The sequence below is a fragment of the Cinclus cinclus genome, chromosome 16, assembly GCF_963662255.1.
Source record: "Cinclus cinclus chromosome 16, bCinCin1.1, whole genome shotgun sequence".
NCBI classification, from domain to species: domain Eukaryota; kingdom Metazoa; phylum Chordata; class Aves; order Passeriformes; family Cinclidae; genus Cinclus; species Cinclus cinclus.
The window spans coordinates 12,674,001-12,696,331 of NC_085061.1; the positions used below are offsets into that span (position 1 = coordinate 12,674,001).

At 50.0% G+C, this 22,331-nt stretch overlaps 1 protein-coding gene across 4 annotated transcripts; it reads left to right on the forward strand.

The window, feature by feature from the left end:
* The first annotated feature begins 1,096 nt into the window (after positions 1-1,096).
* Positions 1,097-21,547, forward strand: FAM234A (family with sequence similarity 234 member A). Of its 4 annotated transcripts, XM_062503989.1 has the most exons (14): positions 1,261-2,016; positions 4,082-4,158; positions 4,403-4,584; positions 7,147-7,443; positions 8,482-8,598; positions 8,775-8,963; positions 12,656-12,786; positions 15,671-15,800; positions 16,253-16,400; positions 16,690-16,830; positions 17,183-17,261; positions 17,688-17,858; positions 18,634-18,736; positions 18,879-21,547. In XM_062503989.1, exons 4-14 carry the CDS (start codon positions 7,185-7,187, stop codon positions 19,088-19,090), a joined length of 1,680 nt encoding a protein of 559 aa, XP_062359973.1. In that variant the 5' UTR covers positions 1,261-2,016; positions 4,082-4,158; positions 4,403-4,584; positions 7,147-7,184; the 3' UTR covers positions 19,091-21,547. The 4 variants fall into 4 exon arrangements, with proteins under 4 accessions (XP_062359976.1, XP_062359973.1, XP_062359974.1 ...); XM_062503990.1 differs by having other exon boundaries at positions 4,082-4,502; XM_062503993.1 differs by having other exon boundaries at positions 1,262-2,016; positions 4,082-4,584; positions 17,688-17,840.
* Positions 21,548-22,331: the final 784 nt, after the last annotated feature.

Here is a 22,331-nt window from a genome sequence, read left to right on the forward strand (position 1 = left end):
TTTATATACGTTAAAAGAAAATTCCAATTTTTTTTCTTCCTTTTAGTACTTAGCCACCTCATTTTTATGTCTCCAGCACTTGAGCTCCTCATTTGCCCAGCTAAGGCAAAACAGAGAAAATTTGGCCCTGATCTGTTATGAAAGCTGTTTGTCATTGAGGATGACCAAATGAGCTGAAACATATTTCTAAGCTGGGCTCAAGTCTGGTTTAAGTACCTTTACAGTTCAGATAGTTGGTGTGAGCAAAGCAGTGGGAAACCTGGCTGGTTTCTTCTCTAGAGAAGCACAGCCACAGCTCATCTGCCTATTTACTGTGCACTCTGCAGTCAGAGCTTCCCCGCGGGGCTTTCTGACCTGCAGACGAAAGCGTTGGTGTGTTTGCCAAGGCCAGTCAGGCAGAACGTGCCGAGGAGCAGAGGGGACTCGGGCTGGAGCCCATGCCAGTGTGTGTGCCCCTCCTGGGAGAGAGGCACCAGCCGTGTCCCCGTGCGTGTGGGAGGCCACTGCCTGTTGTCACTCGCTGATTTGTACCTCGGTTTGTTTCCCACGAGGGCAGGAAGGCGCCTGGCTGTGCCAGCCCCAGCCGCGAGCCCCCAATGTGGGAATGGTGTGAGTGAAGCCCTCGTCACCCGCCGAGCCGGGCGCTGGCAGGCACGAGCCTGGCGGCTGCTCGGTAGCTCGGTAAGGCGGTTAATTGCCGCCGTTAATTGCCGTTCCCAGGGGCGGGCTCCGGCCGGCGCTCCCCCCTTCTATCCGTTCTCTCCTTCCTACCCCGCCCAGAACGCGGCTCCGGTTCCGCCGCGGTGCTCCCCCGGTGTCAGTCCCTAGTGCATGCCCCCCTTCCCTGTCCGTTTTTACAATTAATTCCGCGGTTTCACGTGCTGTTTTTGTAACCTCCGTGTGGGGCGCGGGGGGCCTGTACGTGCCCGTGCTGTTCTCCCGCGGTCTGAGCGCATTAAAGATCTGTGTTTGTGGCTCCCGCTGCTGCCCGGACTCGTTCTTGTGGGCTCTCCGCCCGCGCCGCCGCCGAAACCGGCCGTGCCGGGTCCCGCCACACCGGGTGGAAGCACTCGCTACGCTGTGACGTCACTTCCGCTGTGCGGCGACGGGGGATGCAGGCGGAAGTGACGGCGGAGGCGGCGGCGCGGGGTGAGTACGGAGCGGGGCGGGCGGGGGCCGGGCCGGGGATGAGGGGGCACCCGGGCGGGGCGGGGGGCTGCTCTGGGCCGCTCCCGGCGAAAGATGGGCTCCTGACGTCTGCGTGTGTGCGCTCCGCGAACGCAGCCTTGTCCCTGGGCTGCGCCTCCGCGCTCTGAGGGGGCGTTCGTGGAACGGAGCTGGCTCCCGAAGCGTTCCCGCTGCCCTCGCGCTGCCGCCGGCTCCAAGCGCTTGGGGCTGGCAGTGGCAGCGCTCGGGTCGGTGCAACCGCGGGTCGGGGCCACTGACGGGCCGCGCTGTGTCCGCGCTGGCTGGGCTAATGAGAGCTCGCGGCTGTCGGCGCCTCCAGCCCAGCCGTGCGGCCTTCCCCGCTGCCTCGGAGGGCTTTGCTGTCCGCCTTGAGCAGCTCAAGAAGTGCCCCCAAACCATAGCGAGAAGACTGGGAAAGAATTTATTCCTTTTTGCCAAAGCCCAAGTTGCTCCCTTTGATCCGAGGTCCTTTATCCCGAGGCTGGCGGCTGCTAGGAGGCCTTGGGAGTTGCTCATGCAGCACCTGGGACTGCCGGTCTGAGCTGCGGTCAAAGAAAGCCTCTCACCTCTGCATCAGCACGCCCAGAGCCTCAGCCCTCTTCTTGGAGAGGGTTGAAGTCCTGTTGCTCTTTCCTTCGGGATCTCGCAAGCCTGGTTTGCCGGCCTGAATTACAGGGCTTCTTGCCGAAAGAAAAATTCTGCAATGTGTTCAAGTCCGACCTCGTTTGCAGTCTTTTCTACTTTTTTTGTAAGGCAAAAACATCTTGCGTAACAGGAGCAAGAAGGGCAGCCTGTCCTGCAGGGAGGAACTGGAGCCAGCCTTTCCCGGTAACAGGGCAGGATTGCGCTGCCTGTGGAGTTGGGAGGCTCCCCAGGGATGGATGTGTGGGTGGAGTGGCCTGTGAGGAGCTTTTTTATGTGTGTGTGTAAGTGACAGACAGAAAGAAAAAATCCACTTTTGGGGGGAGAAAAGTGGTTTTTCTTCAAGGTGGCTGTGAAGGACAACAGCATCTGGAGGAAGGCCATTTTTTCATAGAATCATGGAATGGTTTTGGTTAGAAAGGACCATAAAGATTATCTTGCACCATGGGCAGGGACATCTACTAGACCGGGTTGCTCCAAGCCCCATTCAACCTGGCCTTTGAACACTCCTTTCATACTGCCATAAATCTTTCATTGAATTCTCACCCGTGGAGTGAGTGTCCCACATAAAAAATGTACTTTTTTTTTTTGTCTTTTGAATAAACCCACATGAAATGACCACAGCCTTTTCCCTGAGGTTTTCATGCACAGAGATCTCTCCAGAGTCCCTTGTGCACTCAGTCTCTGGCAGTGAGGGATGTCACTGTGCTTCTGAGGTGAGAGGGGGAGCCCTGTGGGTGAGTTGGGGGGTGTCTGTGATGTGGGAGGTTCAAGCACCCCGCTGGCAGCTACCCTTGGAGTTGGCACAAGGGAGCTGCAGCAGTTGGTGAGAGGAGTGGCTCGGATGCAGTGGAGCTTGTAAGCCCAGGGATGATAAATGGCTGGTGTTTCTCCAGCTCAGTTGTTATTACTGGCCTGACCTGTAATCAGTTCCACACAGCTTTAATGCTGTTCTTCGTCTTAGAGTTTTGGTCTTCCCATTGCTCTCATGGAAATAGTACTGGGTTTTGTTTTGCTCTTCCCTAAACAGTTTGAGTTTCTGTGTTTGACCTCCTGTCTGTAGTAAAAACTGCCCTAAGAGTTTTCTCCTACAAATGGCAGATGTATCACATTGCAAGGTGGTTGTGTTGTGCTCTGGAGGTGTTTTGAATTCCTTTGCTGTGAGTGCTCTGTGGCATGTTCTGTGTCTGCACTGGAGGGTTAAATGTATTTTCAGAAGAACCTGAGGACAGCTCCAGCAGGAGAATCCCAGAATGGTTTGATTCAGAAGGGACCTCATCTCATTCCTCCCCATGCCATGAGCAGAGACACCTTCCACTATCCCAGTTTGCTCCAAGCCCTGTCCTACCCAGCCTTATACACTTCCAGGGATGGGGCAGCCACAGATTCTCTGGGAAACCTGTGACAGGGCCACACCAGTCACCTTGGTGGGATTTGGGTTACAAGCTGTCCTTAGAAAGGCTTTAGGGACATGTCAGGAGCTGATGAGCCCCACTGTCAGACAGGGGTGGTCTCCTGGGGTCAGTGTCCCCATCCAGCCCTTGGCTGTGACCTGATGCCAGGAAAGAGCTGTGAGCTGCAGATGTCCCAGCAAAATGATAAGCTTGTATGCAACATGCAGCCTGAGTGTCTCTCAGAGACCAAAGCTCATTTTAGGAAATATTTAATGTTATTTCTTCTTGTCCTGATATAAGTGGGACTGCAGAAAAAGGAACAAATGACTTGAGTCTGAATGTCACAGCAGGTGACTGCCCAGTGAATTTGCTGCAGTGTCACATCGTGCATGGGATCAAAACCCAACAGTCTGCTCATGAGCTGTGGTGGGAATGTTGCATCTTAGTCAGAGCAAAACCTGGCTGTTTTGTCTTTACTGATTGCAGCTTGGGGCTGACAGGAAGGAAACCTCTGAGGTGTTTAAACTAACCAACCAAACAGAACCAAACCAGATAAATGCTGTTCTGAAATGTACAGTCAGAACCTGATTTCATCATTCTGTGGAAGATAAAAACATGTTGAATATCAAATCTAAGTTACGGTATATTGTTAGAAACTTTCTGGGAAGGACTTGTGCCTGGTGACATTCCAGATGCTGTAGTTTGGTGTTTTATGAGTGGAAAATGAGTGAAACCTTTCCAGTGCATGGATCCTTAAATGGTTTCTGTAACCAGTCTTCATCCACCTGTCTGTCTGTGGTTCTCCATGCTTGTCAGGCAGTTCTGACTGCTGCTGATGGTTTGTCCCTTGGGTTTAGCTGTGCAAGTGTTGCCGGCTTGAGGCAGATCAGATCTGTAAATCTGCACTGTGGTTTCAGGAGACAGGACAGTAAAGGTGAGTAAAACTGTGTTTGTCCTGTCCCTGTTGTTACTGTGGTACAGGAAAGGATGTTTGTTCCCCTCAGCTTGGGCTGGGGAGCTGCTCCCAGCTCATCCATGGCTGGGGGAAGCAACCTTTAAAGCTTGGGAGCCCTGGAGTCTGAGATGCAGATCCTGGCTGTGCTGCCTCACTCCCTGGCCTGTGTGGGTTCAGTTTGGATTTGTTGTGTGTGTTTTCTAATTATTTCTCATTCTACAAGGTCTTTCTCCCATGTTTACTCCTGTCCCCGGATCTACTGCGTGTAGTGTGTGTTACAGTGCAGCAATACAGAATCCTGTCACTGCCTGCTCCCTTGAAAGGTGCCTGAATGCTTGAACTTCCCAGCTGAATTATTTTGTGTCCTCTTCCAGCAGGAGACAAGATGTCGGCTGCTAGAGGACGGTAAAACCATCTCAGATGCATGCTATCATTTTTTGCTTGTCTTCAATTAAACTGATTACCAGCCCTCTTTGTTGTTCCGAGCTCAGGCCAGTCCAGTTGCTGCCAGCATGTACTTTGGCAGCAGCCACTGCTGGGATTTCCTGCATTGTTTGAGTCTTTGCCATTGACCTTCGTGGTCCTTGTTCTGGCACCGCCTCTGCTCTGGCAGAGGTGCAAAGGGCATTATTCAAATCCTGAAAGAAAAGAGAGAAAATTGCTTTAAAGGCATTGAAGGCTCTTTGTGCTCGGTGGCTCCATAGGGTCATCACTGCAAAAAAGAGGGGAATTACTGGGGTTGTCAGGAGAATTACTCAGTTTGTCAGGATAATTACTGCTTTTTTATTGTTCCCATCCCAATCTAGATTATAGTGGTGAGATTTATAGTGAGTCATAAAAATATGCCATCAATTGTGTTAGGTGGTGTCCCTTTTATACAGAGAGGGGAGAAACCTGGGTTTGGTTCCTTTTGGTAAGTCTCATATATGCTGGTGTGCCCTGGGTCTTTCCCAGCTCTTTACTGGGATGTCATGGAGGCTCTGCTGGAGAGGCTGGTGGGATTGTGCTGGAGTCCTATTGCAGCCTGTGCTGTGGGTGCTGGTTTTGAGAAGATCCCCCTCTCCATGCTGCTGGAGATGGGCACTCCAGGGACACATGAGCCACCTGCCCCAGCACACGGGAGGTCACATAACTCACTGCTGCTACTGTCCCTATCACTGTGGCCTTGGCTGCTCCATGCCAGTGAATCATTTGTTCAGCCTATGCCCAGAGCCTTGTACCTTGAACCTGCTCAAGGCCTGATACAGTAAAAGGGCAATTCTCAGCTTGGGGCAGAGGCTGAAAGCACCACTTGATCTGTTGTTCCCCTTTCCATGTGGATCCTTCCTACCCATCAGGTGCCTGCTGTTGGTCTGGGAACAGCCAGCCTCATGTAGGTGTCCCTGGTGTGGCTGCTGGGCTGTTGAGCAGGGCAGATGAAACCCTACTCTTGGAGTAAGGTCTTTGGAATAAGGTTCAACTTCTGCATTATTGATTCCTTTGCATGGTATTGTGCAGATTGAATTAAATTATCTACAAATTATCTATAATTTATCTACTAAGTTATTCTACATCAAGCACGGGTGTGAGATCCTGTACTTGATGTAGAATAAATGCCAGAGTGCTCGGGTTGGAGTGAGTGCTTCTAAGTCCAGCAAGCTCTGAGGTTGAAGGGCTGACAGTGCCAGGCTGACCTGATTCTGTGCCTCAGGGTTGCCTTGCCATGGATCTGTCTCCCTGTGATTTGTACCCAGAAAAGAAAAGGCCTCTGCAGTGGGATGGGGACAGCCTGAAGGAGCTGAGCCTTCTCAGGGTGACTCATCTTGTGTTTCACAGAACCTGTAAATGAGCTTGGGTAGAAATGTGAGACACAGCGAGCCCTGTTGCTGTTGGAGTTGAAATCCCAGGCTCTCTGTACTCTGTTGATGCTGACTATAAGCTCTTTTCTGCTAGGGAAGTAAATGGCTACAGTGGACAACCCAGACATGTGACTGCTGGGGCACAGTCATGGAAAATTGGCTTGGTTGTCGTGGTTATTTGCTCTGATATGACTTTTAATAACACTGTCAAGCAGCTTTTTCCAAGCCTACTGGAATGTGTTATTCTTTATGCCTTCCCTTGTGGTACTTTTTTAAAGAAACACTATCAGAGAATCTAGATAAAACATGGATTTTTATTGTTGTGAGTAATGACTTACAGGCTCCTCTGACTAGGGCTCTTCCCCCCACCTTTTTATAGCAAATTAGCACAGAACCCCTCTGTTTATTGTAGTTGTAGCCCAAGGTTATGATTTGTAGCAGGAGAAGCTAAAATAGCAGTTGTTAACTCTACCAGTCTGATGAAATCAAATTTGCCTGATTTTAGTCTCAACCCCTGCCTTGTTTTTTCTCTGGGGAGGGAAGTCATCACTTTTTTGCCTTCTGGAGGGCTGGGTTGCTGAACTTACCCTGTGGTTTCTTGTGTAAGAAGGTGTTGAATCGCTTTGGTTTGCTCCTGTACAGAACATGCTGGTGTTTCTTTCTCCTGGGGAAGCTCAAGTGCACATTACAGTAGAGAATAGCCTTATGTTGGGATATAAAGGTCACAAGTATTTCCTTTCACTTCTCCAGCTGGGAGTCGGGCTGACACACACAGGAGGTGGCAAGAAGTCTTTGTAACAAAAGGAGCTTTTTCTTGAGGGAGACCTGCAGATCAGTCTGTCCTTTCTGCGTGGGGTCTGTAGCCTTCTTTGTCCAGCTCTAGCAGAGTTGATTTCCTCCTCTGGAGAATTGGTGCTGGTCCTGCATTCCACAAACTCTCTCCATTGCTGTGTGTGGGAGACCTCCAGCACCAGCAGTGTGTTGTGTCTAGCTCTGTGACAATACACTGGTTTGCTCACCTCCCATTAAACATTTCCAGTGTGAATATGGGCTAGTAACAGAATATTTTAATTTGTGTTTTCAAAATATATTTCAAAATGTATTATAACTTCTTTTTCCATTGTCGCAGGTGAAGAAGAGTGTCTGAATACTGATGAATGAGCTGTGATGGACAACAAAGACTCAGAAGCTGAGATCCACCCTCTGAAGACTGAGGATGTAAAAGCTCAGGAGAATCATGAGCACTTTGTGGAGAGAAGGATTGTCAAGTCCTCAGGGCTGTCCCGGCTGTCCCGGTGGCGCACTGCTGCCTTCTTCATCTCCCTGTTCCTCTGCCTGATCATTGTGTTTGCTTTCTCCTTTATCATTCCCTGCCCAGAGAGGCCAGTTTCAGAAAGAACATGGTTCCAATACTACAACAATGCAGGTGAGTTTGCTGCAGTAGAAGAAATACTTACCAAGAGTCCTTTTCCTTTCTGTACCCTGGATTTTAGAGTGGGCCTCTACCTAGGCACAGCGTGGAGCCAGACCTGCAGGGATGCAGCCCTTGGGAGCCAGAGCTGTGAATACCTGACCTGGATAAGCAATGGCCCATCATAATTGGAGTGGCCTTCCAGGAGGTGTTTACAGGATCTAGTGGAGAAATTAGATGCTGCTCTGAAGTGGTAACAAGGTAGAGGAGAAAGGGTATCTGGGAATAAACTTGTGCTGAGGCTTGCTCTTTAAAATGTTCCCTTGGAGTTTGAGCTGAGGTTGGAGGCAGTTAGGCATTTTTTCCTCTGTCACTTTGACTTTCTCCCTTTTCCCCATGGCCAACAGGAAGGGGAGAATAATAATTCCATCTTGGTTTTTTAATAAATTGCTCTATAGTTACTATAGCTATTTTTATTCTGGTTGTTTTCGTTGGCTCTTTAGCCTGGGTCCTGCTCCCCAGTGGCTCAGCAGTCGCTTCTGGGAGAGTATTTCCTTAATCTTGTGTGCAGTGGGTTGTGCTGGATGTGCTGTAAATGCAGAGATAATGCTCACAGCAGGGACTGAGCTGCTTGTGGTGCTGAAGACATCTGCTGGAACATCAGACATCAGGTTCTGCTACTCTGAGCTCAAGAAAGCTGCTTTTAGCTGATAGAAGGATGGAGTATCTGCGTTTTGTGGGGCCTGGGTGGGGCTTCTTTATGCTTTGAGAATAGCAGCTCCACTCCAAGACCAGAGTTGTTCTTTGTCCAGCACAGTTCAAATTCTGGCTGCTTGCCTCTTAAAAAAGAGAAATCCTCTGGGGGATAGCAAATTTTAAAAATTGTTTGGCACTAACTTCCTGTCTTTGGTACTTGTGTACATGGGGTTTTTTTAATATAAAATCCAATTTGTCCTGATATTACACTGTCCAGGATGGAGGCAGTGAGTAGGTCTCTAGGAATTTGTATTTTGCTCCAACTTTGTCTGCTGTCTGGCTTGTGTTCTCTTGCAGTGCCCTACCCGTTCCTTGCTATAGAAGATGTGAATGAAGACAGAGTACAAGATGTGCTCTTTGCTTTTAAATCCAGCAACAGCAGCAGCAGCTTCAACATTTCCTGTCTGGATCAAGGTACCTGATTCAAAAGCGACTTCTAGTGAGGGCTGTCCCTTCTCTTCCAGTTCCAGTTAGTGACTGGGAGAGAAAACTGGGTGGGAAGAGGAGCTGGGTGAGTCCCAGTTCCTGGGTGGTGCAGGGCAGCAAAGGTGGGTGCAGGGACAGCTCCCTCTGATACCTCTTCTCCCCAGGTCTGCTGTCTCCCTGTGCCTTCATTGCTGCTGTGTCTGGCACAAATGGCAGCGTGCTCTGGGAGAGCCCTGCTGCACAGGACGTGCAGTGGCTGCAGTGTGGCATCCAGCAGCTGGGCATGGCAGCAGCCCCGGGCTGCCTCGTGATGGAGAAGTCACTGTCCCTTACTGCACTTGACCTTCAGACAGGTGAGTGCCAGCAGAGCTCTGCTGCCACGCAGGGCATGGGCCACTTGCTTTCCTCATCTGGTGGCCTCCAGGGAGGGTCGTCAGTGTGACATGAGTGGCTGGTACATGAGCAATGGGCACTGACTATTTATGGTCTGGGAAACCCTGCTGGAGCCACTTGCTGGGTGTTGAGGAGCCGGTGCTCTCAGTTTTGCTATTCCAAAGGCTGGGCTCTGGTGGGGGTTTGTGCCAGCCTCTGTTTCCTAATACCAGTGTTCCAACAGCTTTTGAAATAGGAGGAGCAGTCACTAGCTGCCAGTGTTACTTTGTACTCTCCAGGGCTAGTCACAAACCTGCACCTGCAACATTTTCCAGTTATTTGTGCATGTGTGCCCGGAGTGCCTGCTGTGGCAGGAGGAGTGGGAGTTATAGGCATTTATGATTTTAAAGTTGTTAAGGAGAGTACTTAGGGTAAGTGCTTGCCAGTCTGTTTCAGTAGTCTACAATTCTGCCTAGTTCCTCTGGAGAGGTTTCTTCCTTTCTAAACTTAGAGGTGGAGAAATGCATCTCATCATCTTGCCTCATGTGGGTGGGGGTAAAGAGTGCCTGTACTACTTTAGGAACAGTGATCATCTGCTGCACCTTGAGCCCTCCTTGCTGGTGAAGCCTAAAATACATTTCCATTTTGGAGGTTACTGTTTCAAAGGTCTAAACAATACATGTTCTCCCTGGGATCACATCCTTTGTATCTTGTATTGAACCCCTCACACCCAGTTTTCCAAAAATTGGAAGAAAGAAATAGCAAGAGGTACAGCTCTAAGGAATCTGAGTAAAATCTGGTGTAGCTTTTAATTTTCAGTGTATAGATGGAAGTGTAGATAGACACTGAGCTAGAAGGCAGGGACTAACACCCAACAGAGACATTTTATCACTGTTTCCCTCCTGTAGGCTTTAGGACAGGTTATTTTTAGACTATTAATGAGGTAGTTACTTTCAGGTCAAAGTGTAGAAAGTTGGCTGTGGAGCCAAAGGCTTGTAACTAAAGACAGCCATAAAGGCAAGTGTGGAGAGAAGGAGGCAGGCTAAGCTACAGGTCACAGCAATGCAGCAAATAAAACATTCCATAGATAACTTCAAAGCAAGAGAGGAAAAAATGCATCGGATAGAAAAGTGAATAACCCAGGAGTTTATGTATTTGATGCCTTTTTGCTATTAAGTAGGTTAAAAATGGTTTCTGAGTTTAGATGACTGGGGGTTAGGAGGGCAGAGCAGAATAAAATGTATTTAAATAGGCTAAATGTATTCAAAGAGGCAGAGTCCAACTTACATCACAGTGTGCTAAAAACAGTAGCCAGCACAATCTTTAGCTGTTAATGATTCATCATTGTGGAGGATTTGGTGAGATTCCAGGGCTCTCAGGCTGTCTAGCCCCTGCCTGTAGGAAGATTGAAGGAGAGATAGGCAGATTGTCATCTGAATGTGTCTGGTGTGGTTTTGATCTTTAAATGCTGATAAAGTTAGTGTTTTTTTATCAATTGAAGTTGTGTTAAGTCCTGCTTTCTTGATTGCCCCAAGAAGTGACCCGAGGAAGGAGGAAGGGCAGTGTAGGAGTGCATGCTCCTGTTTAGTGGGACATCTAACATTCCTGCATGTTTATCTTACCGGTAATCTGGGACATGCAGGATTTTAAGATTAACTGTTCCAGGTCAAAGCAAAAGTCTTTATGGCTGTGTATTATTCCTTCTCTGTCATAGCCCAAGGCAGAGTCTCAAGGAAGAGGACAGGAGTAAGAGTTTTGTTATACCTTCTCTCTTTACCCGATCCTCCAGCAGCCTGAACTGTGAGCCCTGTGGGTGATTCTGGTCTCCTGAGGGATTTGGCAGAAAGGGCACCACGATGATCAGATGATGGAACTGCTTCTGTGTGAGAAATCACTAAGTAAATAAACCAGAACTCCAACCTGGAGAACATCTGACAGGGAGAAAAATCTCTGTCTCCTCTCTATCTGCTTGAAGTGAGAGCTGAACTGAGTCTTCTGAGTTCTGATTTTATTATTCCTTCCAGACCAAAAAAATCCAACCCTTTCACCCAGGTTAGATTTGAAGTCTAGGCACTTGCCTAATTTCCATCTTGGCTCCTCTTGCTGTGCTGGTGCCGTGACCCCGGGCTGTGAGGAAGCACCGTGGCTCTGCAGATGTCAGACATGACAGTCCCATCTCCTGCTGATGGCACAGGAGAGGGCTGGTTTCTGTGCCTCTGTGGGCTGGATTAGAGCATGGAAAACTTCTCAAGTGCTTGAAGCCAGCTCAGTGTCACCTGTTTCTCTTAACTCAGACCGTTCTTTTAAGAGAATAAGATATTTTCTCAGAAACTCTGTCTGCTCTCTAACCACCAAAGATTAGAGCCTTGTGCAATGACAGAGGAATTTCATTAGCCTTGCCTTACTCTTGTACCTTTAGACAATCCTGAAGCCAGAATGTGGTAATTTAAAACTTCTCTTCTTCCTTTGCCTGCTTATTTTCTTCGAGGGCAAAATTCTTTGCATTCCCATGATTTCCTAAGGAAACTAGGAAATCTGCTCTCTTCATTTCACATCTGTTGTCATAGTAACAAATCCAAGCTTTTTTTTCAGCGTTGCAGTAAAAGCTTTGGAGCAATCCTACCAGAAATACAGCCTGCCTTAAATTATTGCAGACAGCATCAAGTAGTAATTCCATGGCTTTCAGTCCAGCTGCCTTCCTGACAAAGAGCAGATGATTACTTTGCATTCCTGAAATGATAATTGCTGTGTGGGATACTGGGTAAAGGGGAGGGTAAACATTTGCCCTGGGAGCACCTAATGAGACACTGACATGTTCATTAGAAAGAAAACCCCCCAGCAGTGTCCTCCCTGCCAGATTCCACTGCAGATTTCACTAGTCAGTGACTGGAAGGTGGCCCACAGCCTTGGACATTGGGTGGATAGAGCCACTCAACTGGTCTGAAGCTGTTGAAGAGAAACCCACACCAGCCACCCCCTGTTTTTTAAAAATACAAGCTTTTCCCCCTTTTTCAGTGTGCTCTCCTGCTGCTTTTTCAGTTCCTCCCCCTTTTCAGTGTGCTCTTCTCACTGCATGTTCCTGTGCTGTCTGGGGAGTGAGCTGGGGTGAGATGAGCTTGCAGTTACCTCAGTTTACAAACAAGTTTGGGCTGTGTGTATTCTTCAAACAAGGGAGAGCTGGGATGTGGCCTGAGTTGTGGCTAGTCATGTCAGCGAGGAAGCATCTGCAGAAACATCTGCAGGAGGCAAGTTGCAGCCAAGAAGGTTCTGCCAGGAGCTGCAGCAACACTGGTCAGAATTCAGCTGCTTTGTGGTCTCAAAATGGTCTGTGCAGATTTAAATGTGCAGCAGCAAGGATTTGGATCGCAGCAAAGGATTCTCCATGCCATGACCATGACCATGCTGGGAAGCTTGTTTACTAAAGGCACAAGGGAAGCAAGCTGTTTCTTGTGCCAAGGTGTTTGGGTGCATTCCTACAGGCAGCTAGGATTGCTTTCCAATGTAAGATGGAATTGTGGATACTGGGATTCATTGGGAATGCAGAAAGGTTAAGGAAGTACCCCATGCTGAGCATAAATGTGGTTGGTTTGTGGTGCCCATGGGCTGCAACAGAAGCATTATTAACCTTTCAACCTAAGATGCCTTTTAATGACTGTTTCCCACTGTGTTCCAGGGGACTTTCTGTGGAGACAACCCCATGACTTTGGAGCTAATTATACTCTGCTGACTCCTTTGTCAGTGATTCCAGATGTGGATGAAGATGGAGTTCAGGACCTGATAATCTTTATTGCTAAAGGAGGCCAGGTATGTCTTCCTGAACCTCTGATAACTCCAGTGGCTGCCACAGGGGGTGGCAGGAATGCTGTTTATTTCCACCTTGTAGTCACAGAGGAAGTGTCCAGAGGCCTCTGGTTTCTGTGGGTTTGGTGTGGGTTCTTTCCCACCCTCCACAGATGTACTCTCAAATCAGCACAAGTGTTTTATGGTTTAAAAAAATAAAATAAATCAAAGAGCTGGCCAGTAATCCCCCCTCCCCTTTTCAGTGTGTTCTCCTCACTGCATGTTCCTGTGCTGTCTGGGGAGTGAGCTGGGGCAAGATGAGCTTGCAGTTTTCTGCTTCTCTGCTTAGAGAAGTGGAAGTGAACAAGCCCTGACAGCTTTGGCTCTTAGATCAAAGCACAGCTGACAGTCAGTGCTTTTGTACCAGCACTGCCCTTTTCTGATCCCTTCCCTCTCTCTGCCTGTGGTCTGCTTTGCACTGTTCTTCCCAGTGTCGTTGTGCTGGTTAATTCTGATGCGAATTCATTTAGTGAATCAGCTGCTGGTTGTATTATCTCCCTTCAAATATTGCTTCTCCCATTTCTGAGAGTGGGACAGTTAAGTAGTAAGAAGAGTTTTTCTGCTGAAACATCTACATCCATGATGGAGTGGCACAGCATTGTCTGCATGCCCAGTCTGTCCTGTTCAAAGCACATGAGTTACAGCTCCCCATGGGTCTGATGGGAGCAGTGGGAGCTCCATATCCTCATACCAGAGCCATGGAATCATTAAGGTTTGAAAAGACCTCTGAGATCATCAAGTCCAACCTGTGACTGAGTCCCACTTTGTCACTCAGCCCAGAGTCCAGGCTTTCCTTGAACACCTCCCACAGTGGTGACTCCACCACCTCACTGGGCTGCCTCTTCCAATGTTTTAACAACCCATTCTGGGAAGGAATTCCTCCTGATGTCCAACCTGAACCTCCCCTAGCAGAGCTTGAGGCTATTTCCCCTTGTCCTGTCCTTTTTTCCCCTGGGAGCAGAGCCTGACTCCCACCTGGCTGCCTCCTCCTGTCAGAGAGTTATGGAGAGTGAGAGGGTCCCCACTGAGTCTCCTTTTCTCTGGGCTAAGCCCCCCCCCCCCTCCCCAGCTCCTTCAGTTCCACCTCACAGGACATGTGCTCCAGACCCTTCCCCATTTCTGTTTCCTTCCCTGGACCTGCTCCAGCAGCTCAGTGTCCTTATGGAATTGAGGGGCCCAGAACTGGACACAGCAGTCGAGGTGTGGCCTCACCAATGCCCAGTACAAGGGCAGAACCACTTCCTTGGCCCTGATGGCCCCCATATGGCTGGTACAAGCCAGGTGCCATCAGCCTTCTTGGCCAATGTCCTCCATAAGAAAATAGGGTTTTGCTGTCCAAGGCATTGTTGTTGCCAGAGTCATCAGAAATTCTGTCTTTTCCACCTCCTACAGTTCTCTCTGTTTTCTTTCCTTGTTGCTTTTGCTATCCCAGTTATCTCAAGACTTTTGTTTTTTAATCTTAGGCGGCCAAGAAAAGTTTGAATGTAGCCTCTGTTCTGCAAGACTGCCTTTTGATCTGTTTTCCATTTAAGCTCTCATGCTATCTTGGTTTGAAATCCCTTCCTCCCTCTGGATTTGGCAAGCACTCTGCCAACTTGAGGAAAAGTATGTTCTCTTTTAAGAAATCACGCAAATGTAGGAGCTGGAGTGGAGCTCTGCAGCTTGGAAAGGGCTGGTTAGAAGGGAGATTTACCACTCAAATAGAGGAGCTTTGTTGCTATCAAGGGCTGCAGTTGAAATGACAGGGCTATGAGCAGTCTGTGGAAGGGTCTGTGTGCAGGGGGTTAGATGGCAGCATTTCCAGAGAGTCCCGTTGACTCCTACCTGCTGCAAGCTTCAGCACAAACACATCCCTGAAAATGCACTGGTTTTTTGGAATCCATCTCCTGTGGCAACACAGAGGGCTTGGCAGTGCAACGAGGAAAGTGTTGTGTTTTCTCACTGCCTATGTAAATACCCCTGGCTGTCACTGTCCCTGGGCAGCCACTGGACCAGTGCTTGCCAGTAAAGGTGCAGCGGATCTCCCAGAGCTGGTGTGTGTCTCCTCCCAATGCAGGAGGCTGGGAATAGCTGGTGCATGTGTTGCTGTCCCTCTCTGGTTGCATTCTCATTCTCCCCAGAAAACTCTATCCATTTTTCACCTGCCCGACTCTGTGGATTTGCTTTGGGAGCAGCAAATCTCCTTTGCTTTCCCAGTCCCTCCCTCTCAAGGTAGAGGGAAGGGTTCCTGCCTGACTCATTATCTCTGGTAGTTGCTGTTTCTCTTGATCAGATGTTTTACTTGTCCCCAAAGTCCTTTACACTCCCCAGACTTTGACTGTTGCTCAGACACTTAGATCTGATCCTGACTTTAACCTTTATTCTCCCAGGTGAAATGTTTTTAGTGGATTTTGTTACCCTGCACAAAGAATAGAAAGAGACCTATTAGTTCTTTTATGTTTTGGACTCACATGAGCCTGAGGAGGAGTGGATTATGGCACTTAAAACATTAGGAGAGCTGCTGTGTGAAGCCAACTTTCCCATGTCCATATGCTGCTTTGTTGCTGGCATTAAGTCATCTCCATCTTAGGCTTGAATGGATCTTTGCTGTCCTTACGGAGCTGGAGCTGCTGTTCCGCAGTACCAGTCTGGGGGACAGAGGTAGCAAATTCTCAGAGCAGGTGGCTGTGCTGGAAGTGGCTTTCAAACTTCCAGAAGAATTCAGAGCAGAGTGGTCACCTAACTCATACCCACTCCTCCAAAACCAGGGAGAGACTTTCCATCCAAGCTTGTGCTGCTCCCATTCAGTTGCTGTTCGGTACCAGCTTTAACCTTGTTGGTTTTTGTCTTTAATCCCTTCACTTCTTAGGTTAAGATCTTCATCCATTCAGGAAAAACTGGCCAGCAGATTGGCTCCACTGGCACCCTGAGCATGGATGGCAACGCTCGCTACATCAGGCTGCACCTGCGCTCCTCCTCATACTTCCTTTTCTACACAGGTACAGCTCTGCCTGGGAACTCAGTCTGAAAGAGTGATTGTAACTGAGAGCAGGATTAGTAAACATCATCTGAAAATGTGTTCTGCATTCTTACAAGCTGTGTGGAGCTTTCACCTAGTCAAAGAGCTGTTCAGGGACAAGAGGAGGGGGGGCTTCTGCTTAAACTATAGTTTGTTATGTACTGTAGTGATTTTATTTAATAAATGTCAAGCATGTAAGGATTAGGCAGTCATTTATAGCAAATGATTACTGTGGAACACTTGGATTATGAACAGATAAAATGTTAAAAGCATTCAATAGCAGGCTTGAGTCTCAAAATACCACTACAACTCTATGATGCAAGTCCTAAAAATATAGTTGATCTGACAGATCTGGAAAATCATAGAGTTCAGAGCAAGGGCAGGATAACTTATCTCTCTCATTCTTGCTTTTTTTTTTTAATTTTTGCACAGAGAACTCTCTCTATGCATATTCCCTGAAAGATCTGTGCAGTGCAGCAGTTGGGATGGAAATTAAGCTTTCCGACTTCCAGCCAGATTCTCACTGGGAGAAGCACATTGACCATGCCACGCACCGCTTAGAACTTCTATCCCTTCTCAGGTGTGAGGTTATGTCTTGGAGGCTGGTGGAGTGGAGGGTGCTGATGTTCCTGACAGAGTGGCTTGGTGGGACTTTTTTCTCTCCTGGCTATTTGGCTTTTGGACTAGGGGCACGTTCAAAGCTCAGGAAAAGGGTTGGTGTTAACAGCTTCGTCAAGGGTTCACAGAAAAGCAGGAAAAGCACGTTGGGGTTTCCTGTTTGGATTTGCTGTGCAGGGAAAGAACTCCAGACCTCACAGTAAAACCATTCATGGTCTAAAAAGCTTAATAATTTATCTGTCTTTGTTCAGGTTTGGAGACATTCACTACCTGGCAAAAGTTCCTGGGCACTCACGGGACAACATCTTGGTTGTGAACTCAGAGATGGCTACACTGATCAACACAAAAGATCTCCACACTGTGTGGACCCTCAATGTGTCCCGTCTTTTGAGGTAGTGTTCTCAGTGTGGGCTAGATGTGGCATTTCCAGTTTCCCAGCAACAGCAGTGTCCTGGCAGATGCAGTTTTTTGGGGGGCTGTGTCATATCTTGATCTTGCTTATTTTATTATGTCCCCTCAAGTGCTGGGAGCTGCTTCAGGATGGAGGAGCTCAGAGCTTTGATTCCTCATTCTGTGCCTGCTGTGATGTGGCTGGGCTCAGAGTTGAGGTGGTACCAGGCCAACCCAATGTTGTGGCAGTCACGTCCCTTACCAGGGCAGTGGTGGGAGGATAGAGGCAAATGGGAAAGTATGTGCAACCATCAGGGTGGGTTCAGATCTGTCCCTGCTCTTTCTCTCCCTCAGTGAGCCACTGCTCGGTTACTACAAACCTGATGACAGCGGTATTATCCTGGAGAGTGAAATTGGACCCAACAGGAAGAAGGTTTGAGATTTCTTCCTTTTAACTTCCCATTTCTCTGTATGTAACAGCTCAAGCAGGAATGAGTCAAATACGGCTCGTGGGATGTGTTCCCTCTGGCTGATTTTAGGAAGCTTTAAGCTGCAAAAGGCTCTCTTTCAACAGGTTATTGAAGCCAGCTCAGGCACTTGAATTCTCTTCTCAGCAAGAGCTTCAATGACAGAACTTTGAACCCCTTGAAGTAGCTGCAGAACTTGTGATTTTACTCTTAACGTGGCCAACCCCAGGTCTCACAGCTCTGTGTTGCTCTGCTTCAAGTATTTCCTCATCTTCCCATGTGTCACATACTTGTTCCCATAGATAGTGAGCGGAGAGACAGTTGACCTGACTTCTCTCTCATGGCTTGTTAGATGCCTTTGTCATGAGTTCCTTTTCTTTCTTCCCTGCTAGATTATGATTGTTGAGAGTGAATCTGGAGCAGTCCAGTGGGAACTGAAGCTGAACTCGAGAGCAGGGAGCCCTGGCCCAGCCACACTTTCGACTGCGGATCACCGCTCTGCCTTCCTCATGTGGGGAGACTACGAGGAGCCAGGCAATGAGACAGTGGGTGATGCTGCTGAGGTGATGAGGGCTGATCTTTTCCAGGCTTTGTACCAGAGCCGGGTGGAGTTATGCCCTTCTCAGAGTGTTGATATTCCCATCTGTCTTTGCCACTGACGCTGCAGCCTCATGCCCTGGGTGTGGGGCTGGTGTCCATAGCTGTGTCCCTGCAGGTGATGGTGGCACTGGCAGCTTTTGTCATCCTCAGCCTGGTTAGGTGGAGAAAAGGAACTTGGTGGCTCTGTGAGCAAAGTCACTTCCCTGCCTTGGTGTGGCCTTGTAAGTGAGGTGGGAGGCTTCTGGCCTGGAACCTCTGGAGTTGCTGCTGTTTCCCCAAGAGTCTCCTATGGCAGCATTGCATGCAGTGATCTTTGTGGCCACGTGAATATCCTCTCTGTGCCCCAGGCAGCCTCTGCCAGCCTCAGTGCACAGCTCAGCTGCTTGCAGAGCCCTCAGGGCAGTGACAAGCAGCACTGATGACAGTTCGTGTCTCAGAAGCACCAGCTGAGCTTCTTCTGCTTTCCTTGCTCGCTCTGCCAGCCCTGAGGCAAAAATCTGTCTCCTGCCTGCAGCAGACAGGCCAGCTATTTGCAGGAAGCTTGGGGTGGGAAGGAGGGCAGTAAGCAAAATCCCAGCACTTCTCCTAATGGCATCAGTCAGGGTAAGCTGGGCTGTCACGGGCATGTGTGTGGCTGAGAGTGTCCTGTCGAGCGTGAGTAATAGCTGAGCCTGGTACTGGTGTTGTTTTTGGGATAACATGTGAGTCTGTGTCCTGATAGTATCCTGTTGGTTGCAGAGACACAGAGCTCCTCTCCAGAAGCTGTACCTTTTCCATCCTTCCTACACTAATGTCCTGTTGGAGCTCCGCAACAGCACAGACCAAATCATTGCGTTCACTGGTGAGTCCTCTCCTCCCAGCCCTCCAGCGAGGAGCTGCAGGAGGACACTGGTCCCTCCTGGCCCCCACGGGTGGTGTTGGGTCTGGTGGCCAGTCCAGGCACAGAAGGCTTAGGCTGGGTTTCCACGTGCTCCGTGTTGCAGCGGCGCTGTTCGAGCGGAGCCGTCACGCCTGCTATGTGCTGCTGCGGGGCCCCCAGCCCGGCGAGGGGCCGGGCCCCGTGTCCCTGATGAAGAGGAAGCTGAAGGAGGATGTCTCAGTGAGCAGAGTGGTCTGGCTGCGCCACATGGCTGGGGATGACGAGCAGCACATCCGGGACCGCCTGTACAGGATGCGATTCCAGAGCCGAGACTGAGCTTGCCGAGGAATGGGGAGGGGCTGCCTCAGCTCTGCAGCTGTGCTCTCAACAAGCCCAGAGCCTGGATTCCAATGAGAAGCTTGATGTGCAAACCAAAATGTGGCTGGCAGGGAAGCACCCTCAGTGTCCAGGGACACCCAAGCTGTGGGAGCAGCTGCCAGTGTCCATCCTCAGAGCTGATGGGACTTCAGTGCTTGACCACCACTGGAGTGCCATCAGCTCAGGGGGGAGGGCTTTCCCCTCCATCCCTGTGTGCCAGCAGAGCTGTGCTGACTCAGGAGTGTGTCTGGAGGAAAACATGTACGTGCTGAGATGCCAGAGCTGATGATTTCTGGGTGTCTTGAGAAGTGGAGTTGGATGTCTGAGAAGTGGAGGTCGCTGTGTAGTGGTAGATTTCCTTTCTGAGTCAGCTCTCCTGTCTGGGAAGCGGTACTTGGCTGCAGGTTGATTTGGATTACCCCCTCCTGGATTTGGGCCCTCCTTCAGTAGTGGTGGAGGGTGTGTGGTGACCCCAGCTATGGCTGTGGTGTGTCTGGTGTCACTTGGGCCAGCAAAGCACAGGTTAAAGTGTTGTTCTACTTAGCAAATGGCCTTTTCTCCCAAGAGCAGCCCCACGTGTCCTATTCTGCAGTCACCAGCCTACCTGTGTCTGTGTCCTCTGCTGCTTCCTTCCCAACCAGGCTGTGCAGTGTTGGTGGAGAGGGAGCTGGTCTCCCACCTGATGGATACATCAATGTTCCTCCCTTCCCTCAGTCTGCTTTTAGGTGGTGAGAGATCCACCCTGAGCCCAGTCTGACTGGTTCCTGGAGGTACCACCACCATGTCTCTGGGTTTAAGGAGCCTGAGGATCTGGCTTGAGTAGAATTGCACTTTAACCTTTTCTGGGAACTGGGATTGCTGCTCTGGGAAGCCCTGTACCCAGTGGCAGTGCCAGCACCCTGCTCATTCAGCCTTGCAGCTGCTGAAGAGCCTTCTCCAAACACTGTCCCTGCTGCCAGGAGGTGGGCAGGAGCTCCATGCTGCCTCCCTGCCCTTGGAATTGAAGTGATTCTGGATGAGGATCCTCGAGCACTATTCTCTCTGCCCAGCCTGGTATCCTGAGGGGATGGGACAGGCTGCTGTGTGAAGATGACATGTTTCTCCTGGAGATTCATGTAGTACCATGAGGTATTTGCTCTGCCCTGTTCTGATGGGTGCCAGTGCAGGCTGTAGAAACAAGGTGCAGAGCCTTGAAAACACTTTGAACCAGCTGCTCAGTCCTGAAAATAAGAATAGACCTAAAATTAACCTCTCTCAGGCTCTGCAGTGCTGGAGGGGGTTTGGCCAGTGCCTCCCTCCCTTGCTGAGTCTGACACTGGGGGATGTGTAGAAACACTGTAGGATGGGAATGTGCAGCATCAGGCATCAGCTCATCCCTTCAGCCACTGCTGATCCTGAATGTTCCACTGGCCAGCTACTGTCACCAGCTCACACCACAGCCCCAGCCCTTCCAGGCTGACAGCACAGGGAGCTGGGCTGCTTGGACACCTCCTTCTCCCAGCTGACCAGTGGCTGCCTAAAGGGTGCTCTACGACCCTCTGCCCCATGACCCATATCCTGGGCAGTCAAGGGAGCCAGTCCTGGAGTGTCCTGGCTGGGCAGGAAGCCATGGGTGTTCTCTGCAGAGTGATCCACAACCTTCAAAGCACCCTGGCCTCAAAATGGTAAGGCTGCCTCTCTGCCTCTCTTCCCATTTGTTTTCTGAGGGAGTCAAGGAGTGCAGGGAGGCTCCCCAGCTGCGTCTCCCAGCTTGAGTTTCCTCTTTGTTCAGCACCTTGGGCCTGACAGCCCCCCAGGTCCCTGTGCCAGTGTGAGGGCTGGATTGAGGCTGCCCTTCAGCCAGCTGGTGCAGGGCACAGGGCAGGGGACCCCCAGGCTTGCACTGTAGTCCAGCCCGAGTGTTGGATGTGGATTGTTTCCTGCTGAGATTCCCCTGGCCGGGGGCAAGGTATCTGGGCTATATTCTCACTGCACTCTCCCTCCTCGGATCCCTACCCAGACCTGACCTTCCCATAGGCACACTGAATGTTCCTTGAGGAGAGCTGGATTTTAGCTCTGGGGAGCTTTTCTGGCTTTAAGTTGTCCAGTTATGTTTCTGGACAGTTTGGAAACACAGATTTTTGCCATGGTAGCTCCATTAAATGCATCAGTGCCAAACCAGCACCTTCTTAACAAAATCAGTCTGTTTTCCAGCTTATTTCCTGTGTCATTGTTTTTCGCAGTAATGAATGATTTTGTGCCTTGATTCAACAACCCAGCTGGGTGGCAATGGCTGTATCACTGTGTTGTGTGTTAGTGTGTTTTTTAACACTGAGACTGTTTGGTTTGGTTCTTTAACTTATTGCAAAGTGTGCTGTACAGGACTTGCTCTAACCGGAATGGTTTCAATAAACTCTCTTTTGCATTGTTTGTAAATGGTGCCCTGCTTTGATCTTGGAGGTTACAGAAGACTTTGGGATTTTTTGACAGCCCTTTTGAGTGACCTCCCCAAGACAGAGCCCCCCTCCTTGGGAAGGATCCAGGAGCCCTGGTGAGGCTTTGATGGCTGAGGTGCTGCCTGCTGCCCTGTCCTGCTGCAGGCAGGTGATGGACCAGGAAAAGGGAGAAGGGAGCATGTGGATAGAAGCTGGAGTTAGATAACCAGGCTGGGCCAGCCTGTCCCTGCCCCCTTCCTGGGGCTCTGTGACCTGGTTTTACACCGCAGATTCCTGCTGCAGTCCATCAGCATGAAAGCCTCATGCCAGGGTTTGGATTTGGATCAAGCCAGAGGGAGACGCGTGGCAGGCACTGCCTCCTGGAGCGTGGGACCATCTGTCACTGCCCGGTGGCTGCCAGCACTGAGGGCCCAAGCTCCATCCTGTGACGGAGGCTCCAGCAGCTTCCTCTGCCCCAGGACCCTCTGTCTGCCCCAGCACAGAGCTGAGAATGCCCCTTGCTCTGTGCCAGGCTCATCGTGGGAAGGATGCCAGCCCCAGCGTCCCAACGGTGTTCATTAGCCAGGATACAGGATGGCACCTCTTTGTCCATCTGGGGCTAGAGCTGTCCCCAGCTCTGCTGTGTGGGTACGTGTGGAGCAGGCTGGGCTCCAGGGCTGAGCACTGCTGGGTGTCAGCCCCCCTCTCCTTTATGTAACCACCAGCAATAATCCTCTGCAGCTGGGGCTCCGCTCCCGGGAAGGGAATAATCCCACCCTGAGATC

Coding starts and splice junctions, on each gene's coding strand:
- FAM234A (XM_062503992.1), top strand. CDS start 7,185: ATGGACAACAAAGACTCAGAAGCTGAGATCCACCCTCTGAAGACTGAG. Junction 8,599..8,774: donor CATTTCCTGTCTGGATCAAG/GTACCTGATTCA, acceptor TCTTCTCCCCAG/GTCTGCTGTCTCCCTGTGCC. Junction 17,859..18,633: donor CAGTGGGTGATGCTGCTGAG/GTGATGAGGGCT, acceptor TGTTGGTTGCAG/AGACACAGAGCTCCTCTCCA.